General features: G+C 41.8%; 1 protein-coding gene across 5 annotated transcripts in view; it reads left to right on the top strand.

Annotated features, from left to right (window-relative positions):
• PRKG1 (protein kinase cGMP-dependent 1) overlaps positions 1–26079 on the top strand; it is a 583893-nt gene that overhangs the window by 505819 nt on the left and 51995 nt on the right. For all 5 annotated transcript variants that reach the window (XM_053388611.1, XM_053388609.1, XM_053388608.1 and 2 more), the window contains one exon: positions 12336–12410. In XM_053388611.1, coding sequence (XP_053244586.1) covers positions 12336–12410 — 75 coding nt within the window. The remainder of the gene's footprint in view (positions 1–12335; positions 12411–26079) is intronic.

The raw sequence follows: 26079 nt of genomic DNA, 5'->3' as shown, positions 1-26079 counted from the left end.
GGATGATGGGAGTTGTGGTCCAGCGGAATTTAAGAAACACTGTAATCTATGAGTCACCAGCAGGGGCTTCTCTCTCTCCCCCCCCCCCTGCACTTTTTATAATTTTTTATAGATTTTATCAGCATAGGCAAGTGGTGGCCATGATCACCCCCATTTCCAGGGCATTGTCACCACAGCGCCTCTGAGGAAGAAATTCATAGTTTCATTTACAGATAGAGGAAAACACAATTGTCTCCTGTTCCATACAGTAGTAGTAGTAGTAGTAGCAGTAGTAGTAGTAGTAGTAGTAGTAGTAGTAGTAGTAGTAGTAGGCTTGGCGATGCCTCCTCCCGCCATGCACTCTAAAGGATGCTACAATGTGATGTAGATTTCTTCCTCAGATGCTTTGCAGGGAAAAATGGACCCAAATGGGGCAGATCACTGCCACCACTTTCCCACAAAGGCAAACCCATTTTTTAATAATAATAATAAAGAAATAATAAACAACAAATAGAAACACCTCCAGTCTCCCAGAATTTTAAAACTGTAAGTTCCTCACTCATCTCCCACTCCTGAAAATCACAACAATTTCTTTAGTGCATTCTCAAATGTGCAGAAACTGAGTTACCATCTCTACAGCTTGAGAACAAGGCTTCAGAGATGGTGAGCCACTTTCAGGCCAGTCCTACCTTTCCCAACAGATAATTGCTGGAAGCCAATAAGCAGGATATGAAGGTGACAGCCTGCTTACATTGTTTTTTCTCCAGCAACGGGTGTTCAGAGATGCACCCCCTCTAAACACAGAAACAGTGTTCCTCTGAATATGAATTATCATCTTCTTCCACAGACAAAACATAGCAATCCCAACTCCCCACTCCCGCCACTGGGGCTCTGGAGAGCAGCCACCTTATCTGCATTGTGGTGTCAGAGGTTGAGAGTGAGGTGAGGCAGGCAGATTGGGCCTGACCCTGCACCAGCTCCAGGCTGAGGATGCTGTTTCCAAAGCCACAATCAAATTCATAGCAAAACCCTTTGGAGTAGATGTTACAACTTTTGATGTCCTTTCAAATTAAAAGGAGCATCTACCATTATCTAGCTTTACATCACTTTACCAAACGATCTGACTAATTTTATAGAAACCTACTTGCTGCATCTACTTTCAGTACCATTTACTCCTGTCAGTTTTATACTCTCTTGGTCACGGAGCACTTACATCTGGTGATTGTTATAATACCAAACACATTTTATTTATGCAGTATGGGTTTCAGCCATGGTTTAGATTTCAAATACTTCTTTATTTTTATGGACTGACTGTGGCTCAGTTCAATCTCTTTGGATAAATTATTTTTTCCTCAGGCTTTTTGAAGAGCGTATGTAAAAAAGGAGTGACTATAGAATCTAGTTTATCTGTATTTCAGGTCAGTCACCCCAAGCAGATTTTTATTTTTATTTTCTACTTCAGCCCATAGCTGTTTCCTAAAGGCTCTTTCAAAAATCCTAACCCCAGCAGTCAGTGCATTGTCACATCACAAAATGCCTGTTGATCAGGGATGGCCAAATTCTGTAATCTTGTGGGCCATGCTACTCTCCAGACAGTGGTCTCAAGAGCAGCCAGCTCCGTAATAAAGTTGGCACTATTTAGCAGTAAATATTCAACAGTTGCTGGAATGAGTTTGTGGCCCAAAACAACTAGAGTTGTTCTGTGGGTATTCACAGCTAAATCCTTATGAAAAGATTCAAAAACCTGCATATGATAAATATAAAAGCAGAAGAGAATTAAATGTTGAGCCAAGTATACATGCTTGGGGCAGCATGAGGGAAACAAATATTGATTTGCCCAACCTCATGCAGTTAAGACTTGTTTGGTTGTTTTCCAGTGTCTCAAATAGGAAACTTCTATGATTGCATGCTCAGACTACGCAGTTCCCACCCCCAGCCCCCACCTCTGCAGTTGAACAGTAAATAAAAAAGGACCCAACACAGCTTGAATGGGCTCAAATCAGGACACAACTTAATGTTAACAAAAAATGAAAGAGGTTTGGCATAGGCTTTGGATAACCATAGAATCATAGAGTTGGAAGAGACCACAAGGGCCATCGAGTCCAACCCCCTGCCAAGCAGGAAACACCATCAGAGCACTCCTGACATATGGTTGTCAAGCCTTTGCTTAAAGACCTCTAAAGAAGGAGACTCCACCACACTCCTTGGCCGCAAATTCCACTGTCGAACAGCTCTTACTGTCAGGAAGTTCTTCCTAATGTTTAGGTGGAGTCTTCTTTCTTGTAGTTTGGATCCATTGCTCCGTGTCCGCTTCTCTGGAGCAGCAGAAAACAACCTTTCTCCCTCCTCTATGTGACATCCTTTTATATATTTGAACATGGCTATCATATCACCCCTTAACCTCCTCTTCTCCAGGCTAAACATGCCCAGCTCCCTTAGCCGTTCCTCATAAGGCATCGTTTCCAGGCCTTTGACCATTTTGGTTGCCCTCCTCTGGACACGTTCCAGTTTGTCAGTGTCCTTCTTGAACTGTGGTGCCCAGAACTGGACACAGTACTCCAGGTGAGGTCTGACCAGAGCAGAATACAGTGGCACTATTACTTCCCTTGATCTAGATGCTATACTCCTATTGATGCAGCCCAGAATTGCATTGGCTTTTTTAGCTGCCGCATCACATTGTTGGGTCATGTCAAGTTTGTGGTCAACCAAGACTCCTAGATCCTTTTCACATGTAGTGCTCTCAAGCCAGGTGTCACCCATCTTGTATTTGTGCCTCTCATTTTTTTTGCCCAAGTGCAGTACTTTACATTTCTCCCTGTTAAAATTCATCTTGTTTGTTTTGGCCCAGTTCTCTAATCTGTCAAGGTGATTTTGAAGTGTGATCCTGTCCTCTGGGGTGTTAGCCACCCCTCCCAGTTTACATCCAGTCCACCTGCCGGAAGTGATGTCAAGGGTCAATCTGGCAATGGGAGTTCCTGTGACTTACATCAAATGGGGGCACCCCCATGGGGGTTTCTGCCTTGAGTGCTGAGGTCCAAGCCCCCGCCTGGGCATACAGACAGAAGCAACTCCTCCCAGACCCCTTTAACTGGATACCCTAGATTTTGGGATGGGCAGGCAGAAACTACAACCTCCCCCAAGCAAGACTAATGTTTGCCCAATGCCTAAACTGCCCAAGTTGTGATGATTGGTATGAGGTGGGCAAAAACACCAGGCTAGAGCCAATTTGCCTAGTGGACAAATTTCTGCTCAGGCCTGAACATGGCGACCACCAATACCATAGCAAGGTCTGAGACAGCATGAAAGGAGGTAGGTGGGTGGGTGGGAGTGTTGGCTATTTGCCGTTTAGTAGCGCTGCAGAGAGCTTGCTGGGGAGACCATGCATAACAAGGAACTCAAAATAACTTTAACAAGGTTTTAATAACAAAAACAAAAACTCATTTTACACTAAAGATAACAACAAGCATGACCTAACCACCAACCCATCCCCCAGGGTACTGAGAGAGCTAGGTGCTGCTCTTTATATACTATACCCAATTGCTGACACAGCTTAATTAACACAACTTAGCAGCACCTGCTATGTTTCACAGCTGTAAAACTGGATCTCGTTATTTGCCCTAGCCCTTAAAGACATACACATCTTGTGAAACAATAATGAACCTTCACATTTAAAGAGACCATTCAACAGGGAGATCCAATAAAAAACAAGGTGCTAGGACAGGGCCACCTTAAATCTCCTGGGAGTGGACCTGAAGGGAGCCTACCTGCTCCATCAGGCCCTCCCCCTGGGACAGCTCTGCCTCCAAGCCTGCCTGTCATTGGCCAATTTGCAGGCCCCTTGGATCCAAGACACCAGCCAGCAAGGTGAGCTCTAAGCTGTCCCATCCTAGCAGGGCAATCCTCAGATGCCAAAGTCCTCATCAGGTCTCAGTGCCAGGAGGCATTGCCAGCCTGCAATGCGGCTGCACCCAAGGTGGGTAAGCAGACTGGTCTAATTAATATGTATACACAATGTTAAGAGCAAAAGCTGTTGAGCTGCATTTCATTTTTTGCACATGAGAAGGAGGTTTCACCTTCACCACGTCTATAACCGTGTTTCATTTTGCTGTGAACTGAATTATGCTATCACAGTCTTCCCCAAGTAGCTTATTGTTTCTTCGTTTAGGATATTTAGTTGGCTCTGCAGGATGGTATATTAAAATAATAGAATTCTTCAGCTTTTATTACCCCAGGCAGTAGGAAGTTTGAGCAACATTTGCCAGGGCATTGTCCTTTGGAGAAAAGATCATTGGAGTTGTTTGGTGAATTTGTGAAAATATATTTGTTGTTAGAAGTCTAAAGCTGAGAAGGAATGGTAGAGAAGGAACAGCCAGCTTAGACTGATGGATTCCCAAGACAGAATCCAAGCCCAACAAACTCAGAAAACTCCTGACTGTTTCTGCCCAAAGCCCCAAACATCTGAAAAACCCAGTTCAAAACTACTTACAGTTCCCTTAGACTCACATTTGAAGTCTCTGACTGTAATCAGTTTTATCTGCTTTCCCTACCACAGTTTGCATCACTGAAGGAAGGTTGCCAAGCTCTTGAAATCAGCGGTTTTGGTACCAGCAGTTTTAGGAGGTCTGGAGCCACAGCCCAGCACAACCATTGTTGAATCAAATTAGGCACATAGCAAGAAAAATAGGAAGGAATGAGAGTGGCTGGAGAAACCCAGCCAGATGGGCGGGGTATAAATAATAAAAATTATCATCATCATCATGATCTTGCATATCTGGCAACTAGCCAAAGAGCAAATAAAAATAAAAGTGGACATGCCATATTTCCCCACACCCCTATTTATTGACAATTGTGCACTGAAATGCAGATTGTTTTTTTGAGTGCTTAGGGGATATCTATAAGCAGTTTAAATTTCAGCACACCATTTTGGCATAGTGTGTATGCTATTGTTGCTCCTTAATTGTGCCCCTTTTGACTGGTTTCTATATTTGAATGATGGGACCTTCAACTGAAGTATGTTTCCTGCTAGAAGGAGTATTCATATTTAGGATTCCTCTGCCGCCTCCTCCTCCTTGACAAAGTAATAATAATAAATAAATAAGGATAAGAATGTGCACCCCACCACCGAGACCATTCCAGACTATCCAACCTCCCAAACACCTCTTGCGATGATTTGTACAAATTCTACAAAAACTTTCCATATCTCCTCAAAATCATTTTCCTGCATATTTAGCCATGTTTCTCCAGGATATTTAAGGGGATAAAGCAGGGCATTCCATCCCTGACCCCAGTTTTTCATTTTCATTTTCCAAATGGAAAAGGAATGTTGATACTCCCCCCCCTTTTTCCAGCCTTATTTAATGCCTGTGTTTGCTATTAGAGGGAGTGATTAAAGAATTAGGAAAAAGTGGAGCTGTTAATAGCAGAAAAATATGTTGTCCCTATGTTGGGAACGTACATGTCATACCTTATCATGAAATCAAACTGGAATGTTTGTCCTCTTGTTCAACGCATCATCTGCATAATTGCTTGACTAGGTTTCTTTCTTTTATTACCGCCTCTGAGTAACAGGAACGAGTAAAAATGTGCTGATTGCTGCATTACATGTTCTCAGGCTTTTCAGAGTTACAAATTCGCCATTTGCTCAAAGTACCTTTCTAAATTTTTAATGTGATTGCTGTACCATCTCTATAAATCCAGTTAAGTAACTACATCTTCTGCTATCAGATAAAACAGGAATAGTGGCTTCACACTGGGTGAAGGAAAAATGAATTTTGGTAGATTTGGTTTCCTGTGCGCACACCATGCATTTAAAGCACATTTAAAGCATGTGGACTTCCGCCAAAGAATGCTGGTAACTGTAGTTCACACGACACACCTACACACTTCAGCTGACACACTAACATGTCACGACACATAGTTTGGAAAGCTCTGCTATTGATATTGTAATTTTGAGGATTGTTCAGACTCTGCCAGCAGCTCCCAGCCATTTGCCAGACCCATATCTTTCAATCAGGCTGTTGGAATCGAGCCATTTGCCAGACCCATATCTTTCAATCAGGCTGTTGGAATCGAGCCATTTGCCAGACCCATATCTATCAATCAGGCTGTTGGAATCGATGGCATTTAGACATAGCATTGTACTGAACTGGCCCAGAATGTTACTATAGCTGGCCAACCTATGAATGCTACTCTATTCACATGACTGGTGTCATGTCAGAGGAAGAGACTCACAGATGATCTACTTCCATGATTTTAAAAAAGTGTGGTTTTTCTACTCTCAGGTAGAATTTGGGAGCTCCCAACTCTAGTCCCTGCTGCCTCTAATTAATGGGTTTCAGCTACAAACTTTGGAACTTTGCAGAGTTTCTGTCAGATGGACTGGACACTACTTAGCTAGATGAACCAAGAGCCTGAGTAAAAGGAAGTTCCATAATATAACCTGAATAATTCCCTCAGCTTTGCACTACTCATGCACCATTAATTCTACAAGAAAACTGGGTGCAGTACTGTCTCCCCCATCTTACTGTTGCATCCCATAAAATATCTATCTAGCTATGGAATTTCTGAAATAAGTGTGCTGCAAGATTAACTGGTGCCTGGACTGAGAATGGAGATCTGAAATCAAAGCCAGGGCTTGACACTAAGATGTTCCAAGCTGCAGTTCTGATAGCTCACCAGATGGAACAGCCACTCACAGGTTCTATCCGTGCCCCCTTCTGAAATTAGGGTCATCATAGCTTTTAAATCAGGCATAGGCAAACTCAGCCCTCCAGAAGTTTTTGGGACTACAACTCCCATCATCCCTGACCACTGGTCCTGTTAGCTAGGGATGATGGGAGTTGTAGTCCCAAAACATCTGGAGGGCCGAGTTTGCCTATGCCTGTTTTAAATATTTAACAAAAGTATTTTATTGCAGTACACTAGTGTATTCCAGCAGTATGGAAAGCACTAATCCAAGGCAACATTGCCCTAGATAAGCCATTCCTTCCCCCCGTTCAGGTATTATGCCACCTTTTTCTCTCAGCTGATTGGCAAGGCAACATGTCTTTCCAGTTGGCATGGAGGAACCTTAGCCCTGGAAAACATGTGCATTAAATGTTACAATTTATTTCTGTAAGTGCAAAAACAAGTAGGTGCAGCTGAGTATGTACAAAATGTTTCTCTCTTCAAAATATTTTTGGTTTGTGATGCCTAAGAGATGAATCCCATCATATTTTTAATGTTAAATGATTGCAAATTAAATTAAAAATTGTGCTTATCTCAACCATATATTTTAACGAATCACATATGCCATAGTCTCCATTATTCTGGAAATGTTATTTGATGTATGACTTACAAGTGCCAAAATATACATGTTGTTAATTAGTCAAGGATGCTGATGTGCTGTGATTTAGGGGGAGCTCCACCCCCTTCAGTGTGAGAGAAGGATTAATATTTACCTTTGAGAGAGGGCTCTGTATTTTCTTTGCTCTTCCTCTCTTTATTTTTTGATGTTATTTTGTTTTGTTTTAATTTTTTTTAGATTAGATTGTTTTTTAGTCTATTTTACAATGAAAAGTTTCAATAGAATTTATGGGGTGGGGGAAAACCTCCCATATTTTTGTGTGTAGATACTTTTTTAAAAAAGAAGAAGAATGACAGGTAAAGTAGAAAGCACAAATGAGTGGCTGGAGGGGATTATGAGGAATCATATAATTCTGCATGTCAAAAACTGTGAAATCCTTTTGCTATGGTTTTGTTATGTTTAATAGTATGTTTATCTCGTATTTAACAGTTGAATAAAAAACAGAGCCAAAGCAGCAACCTTTTTAATTATTAGTTCAGAGAGTTATTAATTTAGAAAGTTGCCGAAGTTTAATTTAGTTTCTTATATTTGCTTCGGGCAATTACCACTACCAAATAATTAATTAATGGTTTGTATTTGTTGTTGCTATGATCAGCTTAATGCTCCTTATCTCATTTCTCAAGGTGATACTTTAAGAATTGACTTTACTGGCCCATGTCCTTAATATTTCTGCATTCCTGTTGAAGTTCAAAAAATGTGAAAGTTAAATACATATTAATGTTCACCCTGCCAAGAATTGATTTCCCCAATACTTTTTATTTTTAAAATACCATTTTAGTTGCTTATAACATATGAACCCTCCTATAACCTTCCATTTCAAAGGAGAATTGAACTTTGGCCATGTTGCTACTGTATTAGCAGGCAGCTTGTTCTTCTTTCATTAATATACTAACGAGAGAACATAAGAAGAGCCAGTTGGATCAGGCTACTGGCCCATCTAGTCCTGCATCCTGTTTTCGCAGTGGCCAACCAAATGCCTGGGGAAAACCCACAAGAAGGATTCGAGCACAAGAGCACTGTCCCCTCCTGTGGTTTCCAGCAACTGGTATTCAGAAGCCTTGCTGCCTCCAACTGTGGAGGCAGTGCACAGCCATCATGGCTAATAACCATTGAAAGCTGTCCTCCATAATTTTTTTCTAAATCATTCTTTAAAGCCATCTGGATTGGTGCTCCTCACTGCCTCTGGAGGGAGCGCTCTCCAACACTAGGAGCAAGGTCTCCGTAGTATCAGATAAATAGTGCTGATTTTGTCAAAAACATATCCATTGTTTGCTTTGATGAGCAATTATTCTGGCGGTTAAAAGCCAATACACTGGCTGTCCTCCCCCCCCCAAAAAAACCCTCAAATAAGTAATCACTAAGATCCACCCCCCCCTTCATGGATCACTGCCTTGCCGTGGCGAAGGGGCTTGAAGAACTCAGAGAAGCTATGAACTACGCCGAGCAGGGCACACAAGATGAACAGGTCATAGTGGAGAGTTTTGACCAAACGTGATCCACCTGGAGGAGGAACCGGCAAGCCACTCCAGTATCCTTGCCAAGAAAACTCCATGGACAAAGACAACAGGCATATAAAAGTTATGACGCTGGAAGATGAGCCCCTCAGGTCGGAAGGCGTCCAACATGCTACTGGGGAAGAGCGGAGGGCAAGTACAAGTAGATCCAGAGCTGATGAAGCGGCTGGGCCAAAGCCGAAAGGACGCTCAGTTGCGGATATGCCTGGAAGCGAAAGGAAAGTCCAATGCTGTAAAGAAAAATATTGCATAGGAACCTGGAATGTAAGAACCATGAACCTGGGTAAGTTGGAGGTGGTCAAAAATGAGATGGCAAGAATAAATATTGACATCCTGGGCATCAGTGAACTAAAATGGACGGGAATGGGCGAATTCAGTTCGGATGACCATCACATCTACTACTGTGGGCAAGAAACCCGTAAAAGAAATGGAGTGGCCCTCATAGTCAACAAAAGAGTGGCGAAAGCTGTACTGGGATGCAATCTCAAAAATGATAGAATGATCTCGATACGAATCCAAGGCAGACCTTTTAACATCACAGTAATCCAAGTTTATGCACCAACCACTGGTGCTGAAGAAACTGAAATAGACCGATTCTATGAAGACTTACAAGACCTTATAGAAGTGACACCAAAGAAGGATGTTCTTCTCATTATAGGGGATTGGAATGCTAAAGTAGGGAATCAAGAGATAAAAGGAACAACTGGCAAGTTTGGCCTTGGAGATCAAAACGAAGCAGGGCAAAGGCTAATAGAGTTCTGTCAAGAGAACAAGCTGGTCATCACAAACACGCTTTTCCAACAACACAAGAGACGACTCTACACATGGACATCACCAGATGGGCAGTATCGAAATCAGATTGATTATATTCTCTGCAGCCAAAGATGGAGAAGCTCTATACAGTCAGCAAAAACAAGACCTGGAGCTGACTGTGGCTCAGATCATCAGCTTCTTATAGCAAAATTCAAGCTTAAACTGAAGAAAGTAGGAAAAACCACTGGGCCGGTAAGATACAATCTAAGTCAAATCCCTTATGAATACACAGTGGAAGTGACGAACAGGTTTAAGGATTTAGATTTGGTGGACAGAGTGCCTGAAGAACTATGGATGGAGGCTCGTAACATTGTACAGGAGGCAGCAACGAAAACCATCCCAATGAAAAGGAAATGCAAGAAAGCAAAGTGGCTGTCCAACGAGGCCTTACAAATAGCGGAGGAGAGAAGGCAAGCAAAATGCGAGGGAGATAGTGAAAGATACAGGAAATTGAATGCAGATTTCCAAAGAATAGCAAGGAGAGACAAGAAGGCCTTCTTAAACGAGCAATGCAAACAAATAGAGGAAAACAACAGAATAGGAAGAACCAGAGATCTGTTCAAGAAAATTGGAGATATGAAAGGAACATTTCGTACAAAGATTACCATAATAAAGGACAAAAGTGGTAAGGACCTAACAGAAGCAGAAGACATCAAGAAGAGGTGGCAAGAATACACAGAGGAATTATACCAGAAAGATATGGATGTCTCGTACACCCCAGGTAGTGTGGTTGCTGACCTTGAGCCAGACATCCTGGAAAGTGAAGTCAAATGGGCCTTAGAAAGCACTGCAAATAACAAGGCCAGTGGAAGTGATGGTATTCCAGCTGAACTATTTAAAATTTTAAAAGATGATGCTGTTAAGGTGCTACACTCAATATGCCAGCAAATTTGGAAAACTCAGCAGTGGCCAGAAGATTGGAGAAGATCAGTCTACATCCCAATCCCAAAGAAGGGCAGTGCCAAAGAATGCTCCAACTACCGCACAATTGCACTCATTTCACACGCTAGCAAGGTTATGCTTAAAATTCTACAAGGAAGGCTCAAACAGTATGTGGACCGAGAACTCCCAGAAGTGCAAGCTGGATTTAGAAGAGGCAGAGGAACCAGAGACCAAATTGCAAACATGCGCTGGATTATGGAGAAAGCTAGAGAGTTCCAGAAAGACATCTACTTCTGCTTCATTGACTATGCAAAAGCCTTTGACTGTGTCGACCACAGCAAACTATGGCAAGTTCTTAAAGAAATGGGAGTGCCTGATCACCTCATCTGTCTCCTGAGAAATCTCTATGTGGGACAAGAAGCTACAATTAGAACTGGATATGGAACAACTGATTGGTTCAAAATTGGGAAAGGCGTACGACAAGGCTGTATTTTGTCTCCCTGCTTATTTAATTTATACGCAGAATACATCATGCGAAAGGCTGGGCTGGATGAATCCCAAGCTGGAATTAAGATTGCCGGAAGAAATATCAACAACCTCAGATATGCAGATGACACAACCTTGATGGTAGAAAGTGAGGAGGAATTAAAGAACCCTTTAATGAGGGTGAAAGAGGAGAGCGCAAAATATGGTCTGAGGCTCAACATCAAAAAAACGAAGATCATGGCCACTGGTCCCATCACCTCCTGACAAATAGAAGGGGAAGAAATGGAGGCAGTGAGAGATTTTACTTTCTTGGGCTCCATGATCACTGCAGATGGTGACAGCAGCCACGAAATTAAAAGACGCCTGCTTCTTGGGAGAAAAGCAATGACAAACCTAGACAGCATCTTAAAAAGCAGAGACGTCACTTTGCCAACAAAGGTCCGTATAGTTAAAGCCATGGTTTTCCCAGTAGTGATGTATGGAAGTGAGAGCTGGACCATAAAGAAGGCTGATCGCCGAAGAATTGATGCTTTTGAATTATGGTGCTGGAGAAGACTCTTGAGAGTCCCATGGACTGCAAGAAGATCAAACGCATCCATTCTTAATGAAATCAGCCCTGAGTGCTCACTGGAAGGACAGATCGTGAAGCTGAGGCTCCAGTACTTTGGCCACCTCATGAGAAGAGAAGACTCCCTGGAGAAGACACTGATGCTGGGAAAGATGGAGGGCACAAGGAGAAGGGGGCGACAGAGGATGAGATGGTTGGATAGTGTTCTCGAAGCCACAAACATGAGTCTGACCAAACTGCGGGAGGTAGTGGAGGACAGAGGTGCCTGGCGTGCTCTGGTCCATGGGGTCACGAAGAGTCGGACACGACTAAACGACTAAACAACAACAAAGATCCACCCCATATTGAGCATCCCGTTTTTATTCACTTAAATGTTGGTTTTCTCAGGAATGGGGCACTTATATTTGTTGCTGCTCATTAAAGGCAGATAATTCTTCTGTTGCGTGTTACCACAAAAGCAAATTTGGTTCTTCTTTGTACTTCATCTTTCAGTCCTTCTTAACAATAAGTTGAAGCCTCTGGCAGGCCCACAAAGGCTTTTAAGAAGGCAAGGCAACTAGGCTTGATTACTGGCAACAAACAGGACCAGTATAGAATTGCAACCTTTATTATATTCCATTCCCCCCCTCCCACCATGATGTTTTAGAAGTTTCTTGAAAGGAAGATGTAATTAATGAGTGATTTTTTTTTAACGGTGTTTTTATTATACTCGAATATTTTTCTTTAATATTTTCCTTTTACTTTACAGCTCTTTCAAACATCTGATTGGAGGCCTGGATGATGTTTCCAATAAAGCATATGAGGATGCCGAAGCAAAAGCAAAGTAAGTGTCAGTCAATGGTTCTTTTATATACTTTCTTTCAAAATACTTGCCTTTGGGCTTCTTTATTTAAAAGAAAGGGGAGGGGGAACCAAATTAAAATATTTCTGAAAACAGTCGTTTAGTGTTGTAAAAGAAAACTCCTAAAAATATAAAATTAAAGAAATGTGACCAGTACCAATGTGTATACAGTGGTACCTCGGGTTAAGAACTTAATTTGTTCTGGGGGTCCGTTCTTAACCTGAAACTGTTCTTAACCTGAGGTACCACTTTAACTAATGGGGCCTCCCGCTGCCGCCGCGCCACTGGCGCATGATTTCTGTTCACATCCTGAGGTAAAGTTCTTAACCCAAGGTACTATTTCTGGGTAAGCAGAGTCTGTAACCTGAAGCATCTGTAACCCAAGGTACCACTGTAAATTTTTTTGCCATATTCCAAAAGTACAACTCTGTTGCACAGTATTTCTTTGAGACAATAAATAAAAGATCAACAAGTCAAAAAAATGTGTGGCTCTCAAGTAGTGGAGACCTGGGCTGGCTCCTATAGCAGCAATTATTCCCATTGCTTGTCCTGTCAAAGAGGAGTGGCGACGCAAGGAGATATGGGCCTGGGATGGGCTGGAAGGAGGCAGGCAGTTGCCCTTCTGGCCTAAGACATGGAGAAGATGAGCTGGTAGATTCACTCTTAACACCAAAGCAAGGCAGCTACATCCCAGGATCAGCTGAGTGATCACATTGCAGCAGCAATTGCAACCTCTGAATTGCTTGGTCCTGCACATAGAAAGGAGAGGACAACAGAGAGGAGGACAGCCTGCTTTCTCCCTTTACACCATCCTTTTCACCCCTAGTTGATAAACCCAACTCCCCCCACATCAGGAATTATTACACAAACTGCAGCTAAAAAAACCTAGCAGGTTAGAAAGGTTGGTTTGACAGACTAGCTAGTGCTTCAGTCAACATTCATATTAAGAAAGGAATAATATTCCCACCAGCAGACTAGCTGGAATCACGACACCGACAACCTGGGAATATGTTCTCAACTCCTCAGAAATCTGTATATAATAGTACACATTCCAACAAATTGATGATAAGGGCTGCTATAATTGCGACTTAGACATTCTCCTGCCTGAACGATCTTAATAGAAAGTCTTACAAGTGTGCATTATAGTTTAATCTTCTCTGTGAAACCAGAAATGACTTCTATTATTTTTTTTGCAATAAAATGAGCAGAATTCAAGGTTCTTGAGAGGCACAAATTGAAAGGTGCCTAAACAGTATAAAGTTTAAGTGGTAACTTGTTATTGCCATATTTGGAACTAGTCTAGGGTATTGTTGAGAAATGTGTAAGAGAGCCTAGTATGTTTTTGACCCTGATGTTAAGTCAGAACATTATAGATGTCTAGCAAGCTCCAGTGGTAGCCAGCAGAGGAACCTGACACAGGGCATTAATTTTTAGGGTGGTGGCAGAGCTGAGGCATTCATAGATCTTCTGAATCATTTCCCAGAGGGGGCCTGATTTGGGCCTCTGCTATGCCAGCCTGGAGCTAGTGCTGCAAAAAATTATCTCCCAATGTTCCATCCTGCTTGACAGGAGCTGGCAGGGCTGAGGATGCTATGGATAATCTGCTTCTCCACTCTTCCCAGGCCCCTCTTAAGACTGCTCTGCCCATCCTTTTCTTGCATGTCTATGCAATCTTGAAGTCGCTGAATTAAGTGGTCTTTGACTTTGTTAAGCTGAAGGTATCACTGCTTCATACATCTAGATGTTACAAAGCACAACAACTTTTCAGAAAATATATTAGTCAAATACCACAGACAGATTTGCTAGGCATGTTGAAAGTATCCATATGGAATTTGTTGTACCTAACAGAAGTCATACTGAAACCTGCTTCATAAAGGTGTTCTGTTCAACAGTTCCTTCATCTGGCAGAGCTCCTATAAGATGGTTTTTCATGTTGCTCTAATTGACTTCAACTAATTGCCTTTCAAGGGAATATATTTCAAGTATCAGGCTGTGAATTGACAGCAGGAGATACAGTTCTGTGTAAGCAAGGTGCACGCTTGCTAATAAGATAAGTGGGAGAATATTATTCTTTTCTGTCAGTTTGCACTGGAAAATATCACATTATTGAGCACCGATCATAGTGACTTTGAGGAATGTTTAAGTTACTTATTTATATATAGAAAGCTGACTCAGTGATTGATTCCTGGCCACAATGTGTGCAATTCAAAGATTTATCACATCAGAGGTTCCTTCTAGTTTGCTCTATAAAAGAATATAAACCCCAATGTGCCCAGGTATTTCACATTGTGCAGTGTTATCTTTCTTGGAGAAGGGAATGGAGAATTCCCCTCACACAGAAATCTCATTGTTTGCATTTGAACTGCTGGATTGCAACCAGTGGCTTTATTTTGGCCTCTCCTACTAGTGGCAGTGTCAGAGAAAAACACTAGATGGGGGGCGGCACGGGTACACAAACTGGACAAAGTGAATTTCAGGGAACCAGCTTGTGAAACGTACCTTTCCCTCAGGTAACCACAAGGATTCATCACTTGCAGGGACATAGGGTACTTGTTTGGCAGCACCTATGCCCGAATCCCAATTTCACATTCCCAAGCATGTTGCTGTCTCCTTTTCCCAGCACCAGATCAATTTTAATCTATCATGCTGAATAATTCTCAGCCAATGAGCATTGGCTAGTTATCTTGTAGATACCAATAATACCACTGTACTTGGTTGTTGTCAGCCTGAGCTCCTATTAGTAGCTTCAGATAAGATGGCGTCACAAAGCAACATGATGTGTGCAAGGGAACGCAGACTTTTTATATCACTCATTTGGGGATGTGCAACAGAGATGTGGGAACAGATTGTGCATTTCCCAGATAGTGAAGAAGTGTGTGTGTGTGTGTGTGTGTGTGTGTGTGTGTATTCATTCAGATAAGACAGTGTCTTAAGTAAGCTTAAAGTGTTTGTGTTTCTTCCACACTATTGCATCTAACCTGCTATGAGAAATGAAAAGATTTTTGCCATGTTTGGATGTCACTCTAAACCATACTGTAAAAAAGGTAAAGAAGAAGAAGAAGAAGAAGAAGAGTTTGGATTTGATATCCCGCCTTTCACTGCCTTTAAGGAGTCTCAAAGCGGCTAACATTCTCCTTTCCCTTCCTCCCCCACAACAAACACTCTGTAAGGTGAGTGGGGCTGAGAGACTTCAGAGAAGTGTGACTGGCCCAAGGTCACCCAGCAGCTGCATGTGGAGGAGCGGGGAATCGAACCCAGTTCACCAGATTACGAGTCCACTGCTCTTAACCACTACACCACAAAGGACCCCTATTTGCAGATATCTCTGGGGTTGCGGCTCTCATCTAGCTTGGCAGTTTTTCCAGGTCATGTGGCCAGCATGACTAAGCTGCTCATGGCGCAAAGGAACACTGAAACCAGAGCAGCGCATGGAAACACCGTTTACCTTCCCGCCAGAGCGGTATCTATTTATCTACTTGCACTTTTGGGGGGGGCGTGCTTTTCAACTGCTAGGTTGGCAGGAGCTGGGACCGAGCAACGGGAGCTCACCCTGTTGCAGGGATTCAAGCTACCGACCTTCTGATTGGCAAGCACAAGAGGCTCAGTGGTTTAGACCACAGCGCCACCCGCATTCCTAAACCATACTGTAAAGGTAACGGGACCCCTGACCATTAGGTCCAGTCGTGGCCGACTCTGGGGTTGCGGCACTCATCTTGCTTTATTGGCCAAGGGAGCCGGCGTACAGCTTCCGGGTCATGTGGCCAGCATGACTAAGCACTTCTGGCGAACCAGAGCAGTGCCCGGAAATGCCGTTTACCTTCCTACTGGAGCGGTACCTACAGTATTTTTTGCTCTATAAGACGCACCAGACCACAAGACGCACCTAGTTTTTGGAGGTGGAAAACAAGAAAAAATATATTCTGAATCTCAGAAGCCAGAACAACAAGAGGGATTGCTGCGCAGCGAAAGCAGCAATCCCTCTTGCTGTTCTGGCTTCTGGGATAGCTGCGCAGACTGCATTCGCTCCATAACCTATTTATCTACTTGCACTTTGACATGCTTTCGAACTGCTAGGTTGGCAGGAGCAGGGACTGAGCAATGGGAGCTTACCCCGTCACGGGGATTTGAACCGCTGACCTTCTGATCAGCAAGCCCTAGGCTCTGTGGTTTAACCCACAGTGCCACCTGCATCAAACCATACTGTAGTGCAGTGCAAATGAGCTGGAATTTGCTGCAGCAAGCCTTGGGCACTTGCACTCCCCTCTCCCCTGGTATAGCTGCGAGGAGCTCAAAAGCTGTTGTTTTCATTTTTACTTAACCACAGCTTTTCGTGTCTGAACTGATAAACTGGTTAACGTTAACTGTTTTTTCTCTGAAACAAGCACAGTTGAAGCCGTGGCTTTGTGTGATGTCTGAATGCAGCCTTTGTGCTGGCAGTGCTCTAGAAAACTTTGCTTTCTTCCTATAGACAAGCAGCCACAAGGGCATGCCTTTCAGTACCACGTTATCTTAGTTATGGTATAGTCATAAATACTGTCAGCCTGGTAAATGCATATACAAATCTTCTCTAATGTACAAATCCTACATATGAGTAGAATTCCAGCTGTATCATCAAGTAAACAATGAATGACATCCTGTGATGCACAACTGCAATTTGTTTGCACAGCAGAACATCTCTTCTCACCTTCCAGCCCACTGTGTCCCCTCAAAACCTCTGCAGGATCCCCCAACCCTCCAGAGCAGGGGGTTTTTTTGAACAGGGGCAGCTGCCAGGGGTGGCAAAAGAAAGGAGAAACCCTACTGAGTGAACAGAGACCCACTTGCACTATGGTGAATCTCACCCAGCTACTTACATTTAAATACTGATATAAAATAAACAAAAATTACAGTATATCATAAACAGACATTTCAAAGCAATTCCTTCATAAATTCTGCTTTGAACATCAATATTAATATCATGTTGCCAAAAAAAAAAATGTGGTAGTGCCAAAAGAACAAGAATCTACACTTTTTCCTTTAAATATTCTTGAGTTCTCAAAAAAAAAAAGCATTGTTTTATTGATGGCTTAATTATGCTGCACATGAAATAAGTCTGGAAAAGAACTATCAACTTAAATGAATTACAGATGGCAACACTACAAAAAATAATTTCCAACCCTATTTTCGCTCTGCATTTTAGATTAGGACTTAATTCTTGTTGCCTATCTGTGAAGCAAATTCCATATGCAACAGCTGAAGAAAGCAGTTGACTCATTGCCAGCAAAAGTCTGCTTTTTTAATGTTTAATTTGCTTCCTAAGTTATGGAATATCTAAATCTTTATTATTCTGGTCTCCTGTCTTTCCTTCAAGACACTTGGTTTGGCATACATATGTATTTTTTATCCCATTTTCCCTCACAACAGACAGGCCCAGTTCTGATTTGGGGAGAGGGGTGAGCAATTGGCTTTGTGGGTGCCTCGACACACCCTGGGAGCTTACCAGATAAAGATGTGCTGATGAACCTGCGTAGTTTTTGAAAACTAAATATTTTAAAGGCCCATCGTTTAGTGGAGAAGAACCGGGCTGGGTGGCTGTAGCAATCATACTCTGGAGCAGCACTCTGTGTGCTATGACGGGCTCCTCGTCAGTAGTGATTACTTGTTCTGTCTGCCCTTAAAGGGACATGGTCAACGGTGTGTTCCACTTGTGCCAGAAAATTGGATCTTACCTGTTACGTAGAGTTGGCACTTCCCCCTTCCTTCCTTCCTTCCTTCCTTCCTTCCTTCCTTCCTTTTTTAAATTCAGGACTCCTTGCCTTTAACAATATGAAAGTAACAGCTACAATTGGAACCTCTGAAAACCCTCCAAATCAATGGTGGATGGAGCAGGATGGAAAGGAACACAGTGTTTGGCAGCATGTCTTTTGCTGGGTGCTGCTAGGTCTTCAACAGCTCTGCACCATCATAGTGCTGCCTTTAGCACCCCTATTTCTGCCGTCTCTCCTCTCATTGATGCCTTTTCATAAGAAAGTAGAGGAATCATCTCCCCCTTCATTGTCCCTCAGCCGTTGCAGCTCACTAGTATGTAGTTGTGGTGTATTGAATTATTGTTTTTAATCTGCTGTGTATTTTGGAGTGATCCACCTATTATGCTTTAAAAAAATCCTTGAAGGGGTTGCTGGGAGGCTGTGTAGAAATATAATAAAATAATAATAAACTCAATATACATAGAACCACTGTGAACTACCACTCTTTAAAAAGAGTCACTTAATCTCCTATAATGGGAAGCATCAACTTTGGATATCAAAGTTATCCATGACTGTTTAGTACATTTAGTACACACACACACACACACACACACACAGCTTGGCCCTACCTGCCTAAAAATTATGAGTAATATTCAGCTAAGTTTTATTCAGAGTATATCCACTGAAATTAATGAACATTACTAAGGTAGATCCCTTTATCTGAAATTAGGCTTGTATATTGTGCTTCTCTGTAGGAATTCATTTTTGTTTCAGAATCCTTTATGGCCTTTGAGCAAATGCTGTTGCCTAATGCATGCCATGCTGTCATTTTTATGGACTGCTCAAGAAGCAATTGGATGGCATATATTTGTTACATGATGGTTTGTGTATATACCATAGACTCCCAAAGTGGTGCAAAGCAGATGAATATAAAAGAAATATACAATAATAGTACAATAAAGTACACATAAATTTATGTGTAATGTTTATCCTTGGTCCCATGCATTATACTTGGGTCACATCAAATTAGAACAAATTACAATTTTTTATTGATACAAAAATCCCTTCTTTACATTTACTTAAAATTAAGACAGACTCCAATTACCTTTTACACATAAAGGTAAAGGTAAAGGTACCCCTGCCCATACGGGCCAGTCGTGACTGACTCTGGGGTTGCACGCCCATCTCGATTAAGAGGCCGGGGGCCAGCGCTGTCCGGAGACACTTCCGGGTCATGTGGCCAGCGTGACGAAGCTGCTCTGGCGAGCCTGCACCAGCGCAGCACACGGAAACGCCGTTTACCTTCCCGCTATAAAGCGGTACCTATTTATCTACTTGCACTTAGGAGTGCTTTCAAACTGCTAGGTGGGCAGGAGCTGGGACCGAACGACGGGAGCTCACCCTGCCGCGGGGATTCGAACCGCCGACCATACGATCGGCAAGTCCTAGGCGCTGAGGTTTTACCCACAGCGCCACCCGCGTCCCCACCTTTTACACATACAGGATGTCATTTTTTGGTTCCATTGCATTTCCCCCCCACAAGGAATTCTCTATTTTAATCGTGTTTGGCAAACTACCCTTCCCAGGATCTCAAGGGGGCATACATGGGCCTTTTGTTGTTGTCAGTGCTATTTTTCTAGAAGAAGAGGTGACGGAACTCACCAGCCTCCTTTGTTCTCTTATAATAGCAATGGCGCCCACCTAAGAGGTATAGGAACTGTGTTCTGGTGAGTTCCAGCTGAAGAAAAACCCTGGCTGTTGTCTTGCATGTTATACTCACAACATAAACTGTGACGTGAAGAGATGGTGACTGGACCAAGGCTTCATGGCTGAGCAGAGGGTTTGAGTGCAGGTTTCCAAATCTGTCCAGCACTCAGCACTGGCTTTTCCTCTAGCTTTAGGCAGTTTTCCTCATTGCAATTATTATGCTGCTGCTCAGGCTCCAAGAGCAATGTAGGGTAGATGGAAACAAAGCACTAGAGGCACTGAGGAGAAGACGCTGAATGGCATCGTTTTGATCTTTAAACAAAGAAAATACTTGAATAAGAGCAACTTTTTACATTTAAAAAGTGCCAACAGCTAAGAACATGTCTTGAAGGCTAAGAATGTTTTCCTCCTTATCCATGAAACTTCAGTAAACTTGCCAATGAGTGGAAGAAAGACCAATTAAGCTAGTTCAAGGGAAAGCTATAATGAGAAGTTGAATGTGTTTATTGGCCCTCTATTCCCAAATTAAACATCTTTCCACAAAGTAATGGGGCTGCTCATTATGTTAATGTTTGAAAATAACAGGATAGTGCTTTTTCTTTTCTTTACAAAAACTATGTTCTGGCTTATGTAGATTCTAATGTTGTGAAATCTAACACTGTGCTGCAAAAAGACCACCAAGTTCATGTGAGTGAAACATTCAACCCAATTCAATTAACAGAAAACATTCCTGCTTCACATGTTATGTTAAAGGCCAAAAGCAAGTAGGGGGACAATTTATTTGCCGCATATATTCTAGTCCTGTTGTCTTTGTCCATGGAGTTTTCTTGGCAGAGATACTGGAGTGGCTTGCTGGTTCCTGCTCCAGGTGGATCACATTTGGTCAGAACTCTCCACTATGACCAGTCCATCTTGGGTGGCCCTGCACAGCATTGCTCATAGCTTCTCTTGAGTTATTCAGGCCCCTTCACCACGGCAAGGCAGTGACCCATGAGTTTGACCAAACTGCGGGAGGCAGTGGAAGACAGGAGTGCCTGGCGTGCTCTGGTCCATGGGGTCACGAAGAGTCGGACACCACTAAATGACTAAACAACAACAACGTGTTGTTCATAACCACCATGTTCATAAATGATAGTGCTTTTAAGAGAGCCAGTGTGGTGTAGTGGTTAAGAGCGGGGAACTGGGTTCACGTCTCCACTCCTCCACATGCAGCTGCTGGGTGACCTTGGGCTAGTCACACTTCTCTGAAGTCTCTCAGCCCCACTCACCTCACAGAGTGTTTGTTGTGGGGGAGGAAGGGAAAGGAGAATGTTAGCCGCTTTTAGACTCCTTAAAGGGAGTGAAAGGCGGGATATCAAATCCAAACTCCTCCTCTTCTTCTTCTTCTTCTTAATAGTGTTGTGCAGTTCCCACTCTGCGGTCACCAGGATCAGATTATTCAATGTGGCACCACTGATTGTGTGGAACTCCCTTCCAGTGCATGTTAAGCAAGCTCCTTCTGCACTAGACATTTGCTAAAAATGTATTTTTACACAGTTTTCCCTGAAGTGTGACCAGTACTGCAATGTTAATTATCTAATGTTGAACAGTTTTAATGTCTGAAGTTTTATATAATGTATAATTTTTAATTGTCAACATTTGTGGAAGTTTATGCTTTTCAATGAATCATATATAAATTTGCAGAATTAAGCCATTTTTCTAAGTAAAAGCTGTAGCACCTACCCCACCCATCTGCTCCAATTTCTGCTTATAAAGGCAGATTCATTTGTGATTCATTTGTCTCGCCCTGCACATAAAGCCAAAACTGTAGCCCTATAATACAATGGAGGAGATTTGCTAGTCCAAACTATTTAAGACAATGTCACTATTGATGTTTCATTACTATGAAATTTCATTGCTGATCAGCAATGTAAATAATGCAGATAAAGCTTAGCCGTGTAACCATCTTAGGTAAAGGATTTTGAAGCCTCTGGGAGGCCTTCAAGATCCCATGACTACCATATCTAAAAGAGAAATAAAATAGACAGGACCACAAAATAGTCTGGGCAGTTCCCCCCATCAGCAGGCTGGGGGGGCACATTATTCAACTACTGCCACTCTCACAGAGAGAAGCTGTACTGAAAGGGATAGATTGGGGGGTGGGCCTCAGATCTGGGGACCAAATATGGGCCTCCATAGCTCTCTGCCTGGCCCTCTAGACTGGCTACATCCTTCCCAAGCCTCATCCCTCACTGACCCTGCTTCATACCCTCCTTGAGTGTTTTTGTCTGGCTGGAAAGTATCCCTGAACTCTGATCATTCTTCTTGCTTGCCTGGATGTAGTCTAGAGAGGGGTGTATTGAGTGTGGAATTAATATAAGATGATACTCAGGGATAACGTTGAATGTGGTTCAATTGATTGGGGCAATAGCTATAATAAAAATTACTATAATAAGCAATAAGCTGTAGTAAACAATAATAAAGCAAAATAAAAAAGAAGTGTGCATGCACACGAAAGCTCATAGCAATAACAAACTTAGTTGGTCTCTAAAGTGCTACTGGAAGGTTTTTTTTTATTTTGTTTCGACTACGGCAGACCAACACAGCTACCTACCTGTAACTAATAATAAAGCAGATTGATCTGAGTATTGGTTTTTAGCTGCGTTTTTTGTATAGTATGCAATTCATGTGTATTTTATTTATTGTTTTTCTATGTTTAGAACATGCCTTGGTATCAAAAAGGCTGGGATAAATAAAAAAGCAAAACAAATAAAATAAGAATAAAGCTTAGGTTGTTTTATAAAGGATAAAATAAAACATAACATTTAAAGTGTCTACTTGCATATTTAATATAACCAATTTTAGTTGGAAGAAAGACAAATGACTCTCTGACTCCTTTTAAATTATTTCCTATGAAAATTTGCATGTGTTTCTTTTTATGGTTGTTTGTAGCGCAAAGTATCTGAGTTCTAATTGCTATATGTTTTCCCCAGCTTATTTCTGAAGTGAAAATGCTGCTCTAGTCTCATCTGAAATTTCAGGTCTCAGTGCAAATCTAAATTACTCTTATTTTGTGTCTTTAATTCATCAACGTATCTAATTTACAAAATGCATTGTTTACAACATCATAAAGCGATTCCCTTGGAAAGGATCAGGACATACCTTTGAGTACCAAAAAGGTTTCTGAGATAAGCATTATAAGTTGTTAAAATAATTCTGTTATCAGCAATAGAAGCTGTTGTTTTAGTGAAAGCGACTCCTTATCGTATCAGATGAAATGAAACCATACGTAAGGACAACTCAATTATCTTTGCATCTGTTCCTCTAAACTGCTCTAAGCGTTCAACAGCTTACTCATGAGAAGTTCTGTTAAAGTCAATGAGACCCTTGAGTAGTTAATTAGTTTCCTGATTGCATTCTTAACCTACATTTGCAAAGGTGAAAATCTTTCAGTTGATTGTGTGTTTGCAGCTCTGTATTGAAGTACAATGTGCTACAGATTAGCCATACATTGGAAGGAAAGTAAGATAGAAAAATATACTGTGTGCATACACACCTGCCAGAAACAGGTATATATAAATTGGGCCTGAACCAAATAATTATCAGTATTCACTTGGATAGTGTCTTAATACTGGATATTTGCTTTAAAATTTGCATATGTGTTCCAAATAACAATAGCTGAAAAAATACTTTGCCAAACATTGAAAGTCTCTCATTTTCATAGTTCAACTTTAATTCTTGTTCTCACTTTCCTTGGCCCCATTGGACACCATTGATATGTTATCTGATTAGCTGTGCTGATACGTGTGTGTGTGTTGTGATGTTTATGACATCAGAACTTTAGAGCTAGCATCACAGTGGTCAACAAAACCACCAGGCACATCACAGCCAAACATATTTAATGCCATAATGGCAAGTTGGACTGGCAGCAAGGACAACCTTTTTAAGGGGCTAATAAACGGCAGCAGCCACAGGGACAAGAGAGTGTCAAATAGCATAGAAATGATGTAAATATATGTAACACACATAGTTTTGTCCCAAGCAATCTGGTGGCATATGTGGCAGAAAGATCCCATGGATCTGTACTTAAAAGTTGGAATAGCCATTTGATTTCTACTTCAAGAAAGTTTTTAAGCAAGTGTGTTTTCCCATCCATGTCTCATGTCTACTTCTTGTAGACCTGTACTATTTATTTCAAGTTACCAAATAATTGTACTGCTTTAATCAAATTCATTTTTCAGCTGTTTTAGATTCTGATGCAAATGTCACACCAAAGCTGAAGCGCCAAAATTTCAACAGAAATAAACAGTAATTTTCACAAAATATGGTGATTGAATGTGCTCAGTTTCTAATATATAGCAGATTATCTCATTTAGTACAAGTGTGTGCTATTAAGGTTTATCGACTAGTTTTCACATTAAAACGCAATATCACTTTTTACAATACTTTGTAATCTTTTTAGGTTTATATCTAGTTTGTTCATTCCATAACTTCTTGGCTTATTTGCATTTTTATGTATTATGAAACATAACATTGTCAACTTACTCCTGCTCATTTAGATTTTACAATTTCCCTATTTCGTCTCAGTTTCCATGGAAACCTGAATTGGTATGACAACAGAGAATAAAGAGATGAAGACAGTTCTTCAAGGATATAAATGAACTCAATATAGAATTCCATGGATTATATACCCGTCAGAAATAATCTAGGTATTAGCATTTGAGCTGTGTATATTCTAGAAAATAAAATTGCAAATTTTATGGAGGGAGAGTGGAAAGGGCATAGTCTAATTTCCTAGTCTGTTTCTATTAGTAATCCATGCACCTATACTCAAAAAGACTGGCTGGAATATTGGATAAAGAACATAGAAAGTAAGCATTCATAAGATTACAAAATTGCTTACATTTGGGGAAATGTTTTTATAGAGATGTCAATGGGGAGTTCTGATCTAACACACTGGACTCTCACAAGCTACAGGGGTACTGAGGCCCTCGTGGTTGGTTTAAAATGGAAGAGTGGGGAATAACAAGACCAGCATGGATGACACAACCCAAATGCTAGATTCCACCCTGTGGTTTTTTTTACTTTCTTTTCTCAGTATATCTTTCTAGTTTAGCACTTAAGTTATCTCACCAACACTATTGAAAGTGTCCTATCTGGGGTACATCCAGTATCCGTTGTTTGTCATGACAAATGCTAGCTATCTAGTTTTTAATCTCATTAGCATGGAAATGCATGGAATCTAGATCATCTCACATTAATCCCTTTACTGTCTGAATATGCCATTAATCATCTTCAACTGTACTATCTGTTATGAAAGTCAAAGTAGCATAATTAATGCTAGTTGAAGTGCTATGTGGGATCACTGTAAGAAGCAAGTAAGGGTGGTTTTGTCCTGTGCTACATCGTTGACATCTGTCTGTCTTGGGAGACAATGGAAGAGTGCACCTTCAGGGATGAAGTCAAACCATCAGAGAGTTACAGTGCCTGCTGTGGCTGCAGAGACCAACGTTTAAGAGACATGTTTTGTTGCAGCAGAGGCAGATGAAGGCATCGTTCTTTCTGTGGTCCTCTCAGTGGTCAGTCCTCCTCTGATCACTGCTGTGGATGAACAACCTGACTGACTGTCTCCAGGCACTGCAGTTGTCTGCAGGAGGTTCCCACATGGCGGGTTTGTTGTTGGCAACCTTCTTGTCACATTTGCAGACATATTTGTAGTGCAGAGTTGGTCTGCTGACGGGCCTGGTGCCTGAAGCCAATTCTCTGTAGAGCACATACTTGGGGATCCTACCATCTTCCAATCTGTGGACATGACCAAGTCGTGTAGACATTGATGATGTGCAAACATGCTGGGAATGTGGTCTTGGGAGAGCACATCGTTGTTTGAGGCTCTGTCCTGCCATCTGATGCCCAAAAAATGCCCGATACAGGGCGTGCTGAAATAACTGCGTTGGAGATAATTACATGATGATTGATGATAGCCAAGGTAATCTTAGCTATCAAAATTCACTCTAGAGATAAGAATGAATGGAGGATTAACCTCTGATGCTCTGGAAAAATCACTAAGTTGGGAGACTGAGAAGCTGCCAGCTCCTGGGAACATAGATGAGGGTGGGCAACTTAAGAGGAACCAACATTGTGCCCAGAAGCCATGTAAGAACCTTTTCTGTTTTCCTACGGATATCTAAAGTAATTTTTCTACATCACATTTCCTCCCCTGGGAAAGGAATGTGGTTCGA

The sequence above is a fragment of the Podarcis raffonei genome, chromosome 5 (assembly GCF_027172205.1).
Source record: "Podarcis raffonei isolate rPodRaf1 chromosome 5, rPodRaf1.pri, whole genome shotgun sequence".
NCBI lineage: Eukaryota > Metazoa > Chordata > Lepidosauria > Squamata > Lacertidae > Podarcis > Podarcis raffonei.
This window is presented reverse-complemented; position numbering and strand designations above follow the sequence as displayed.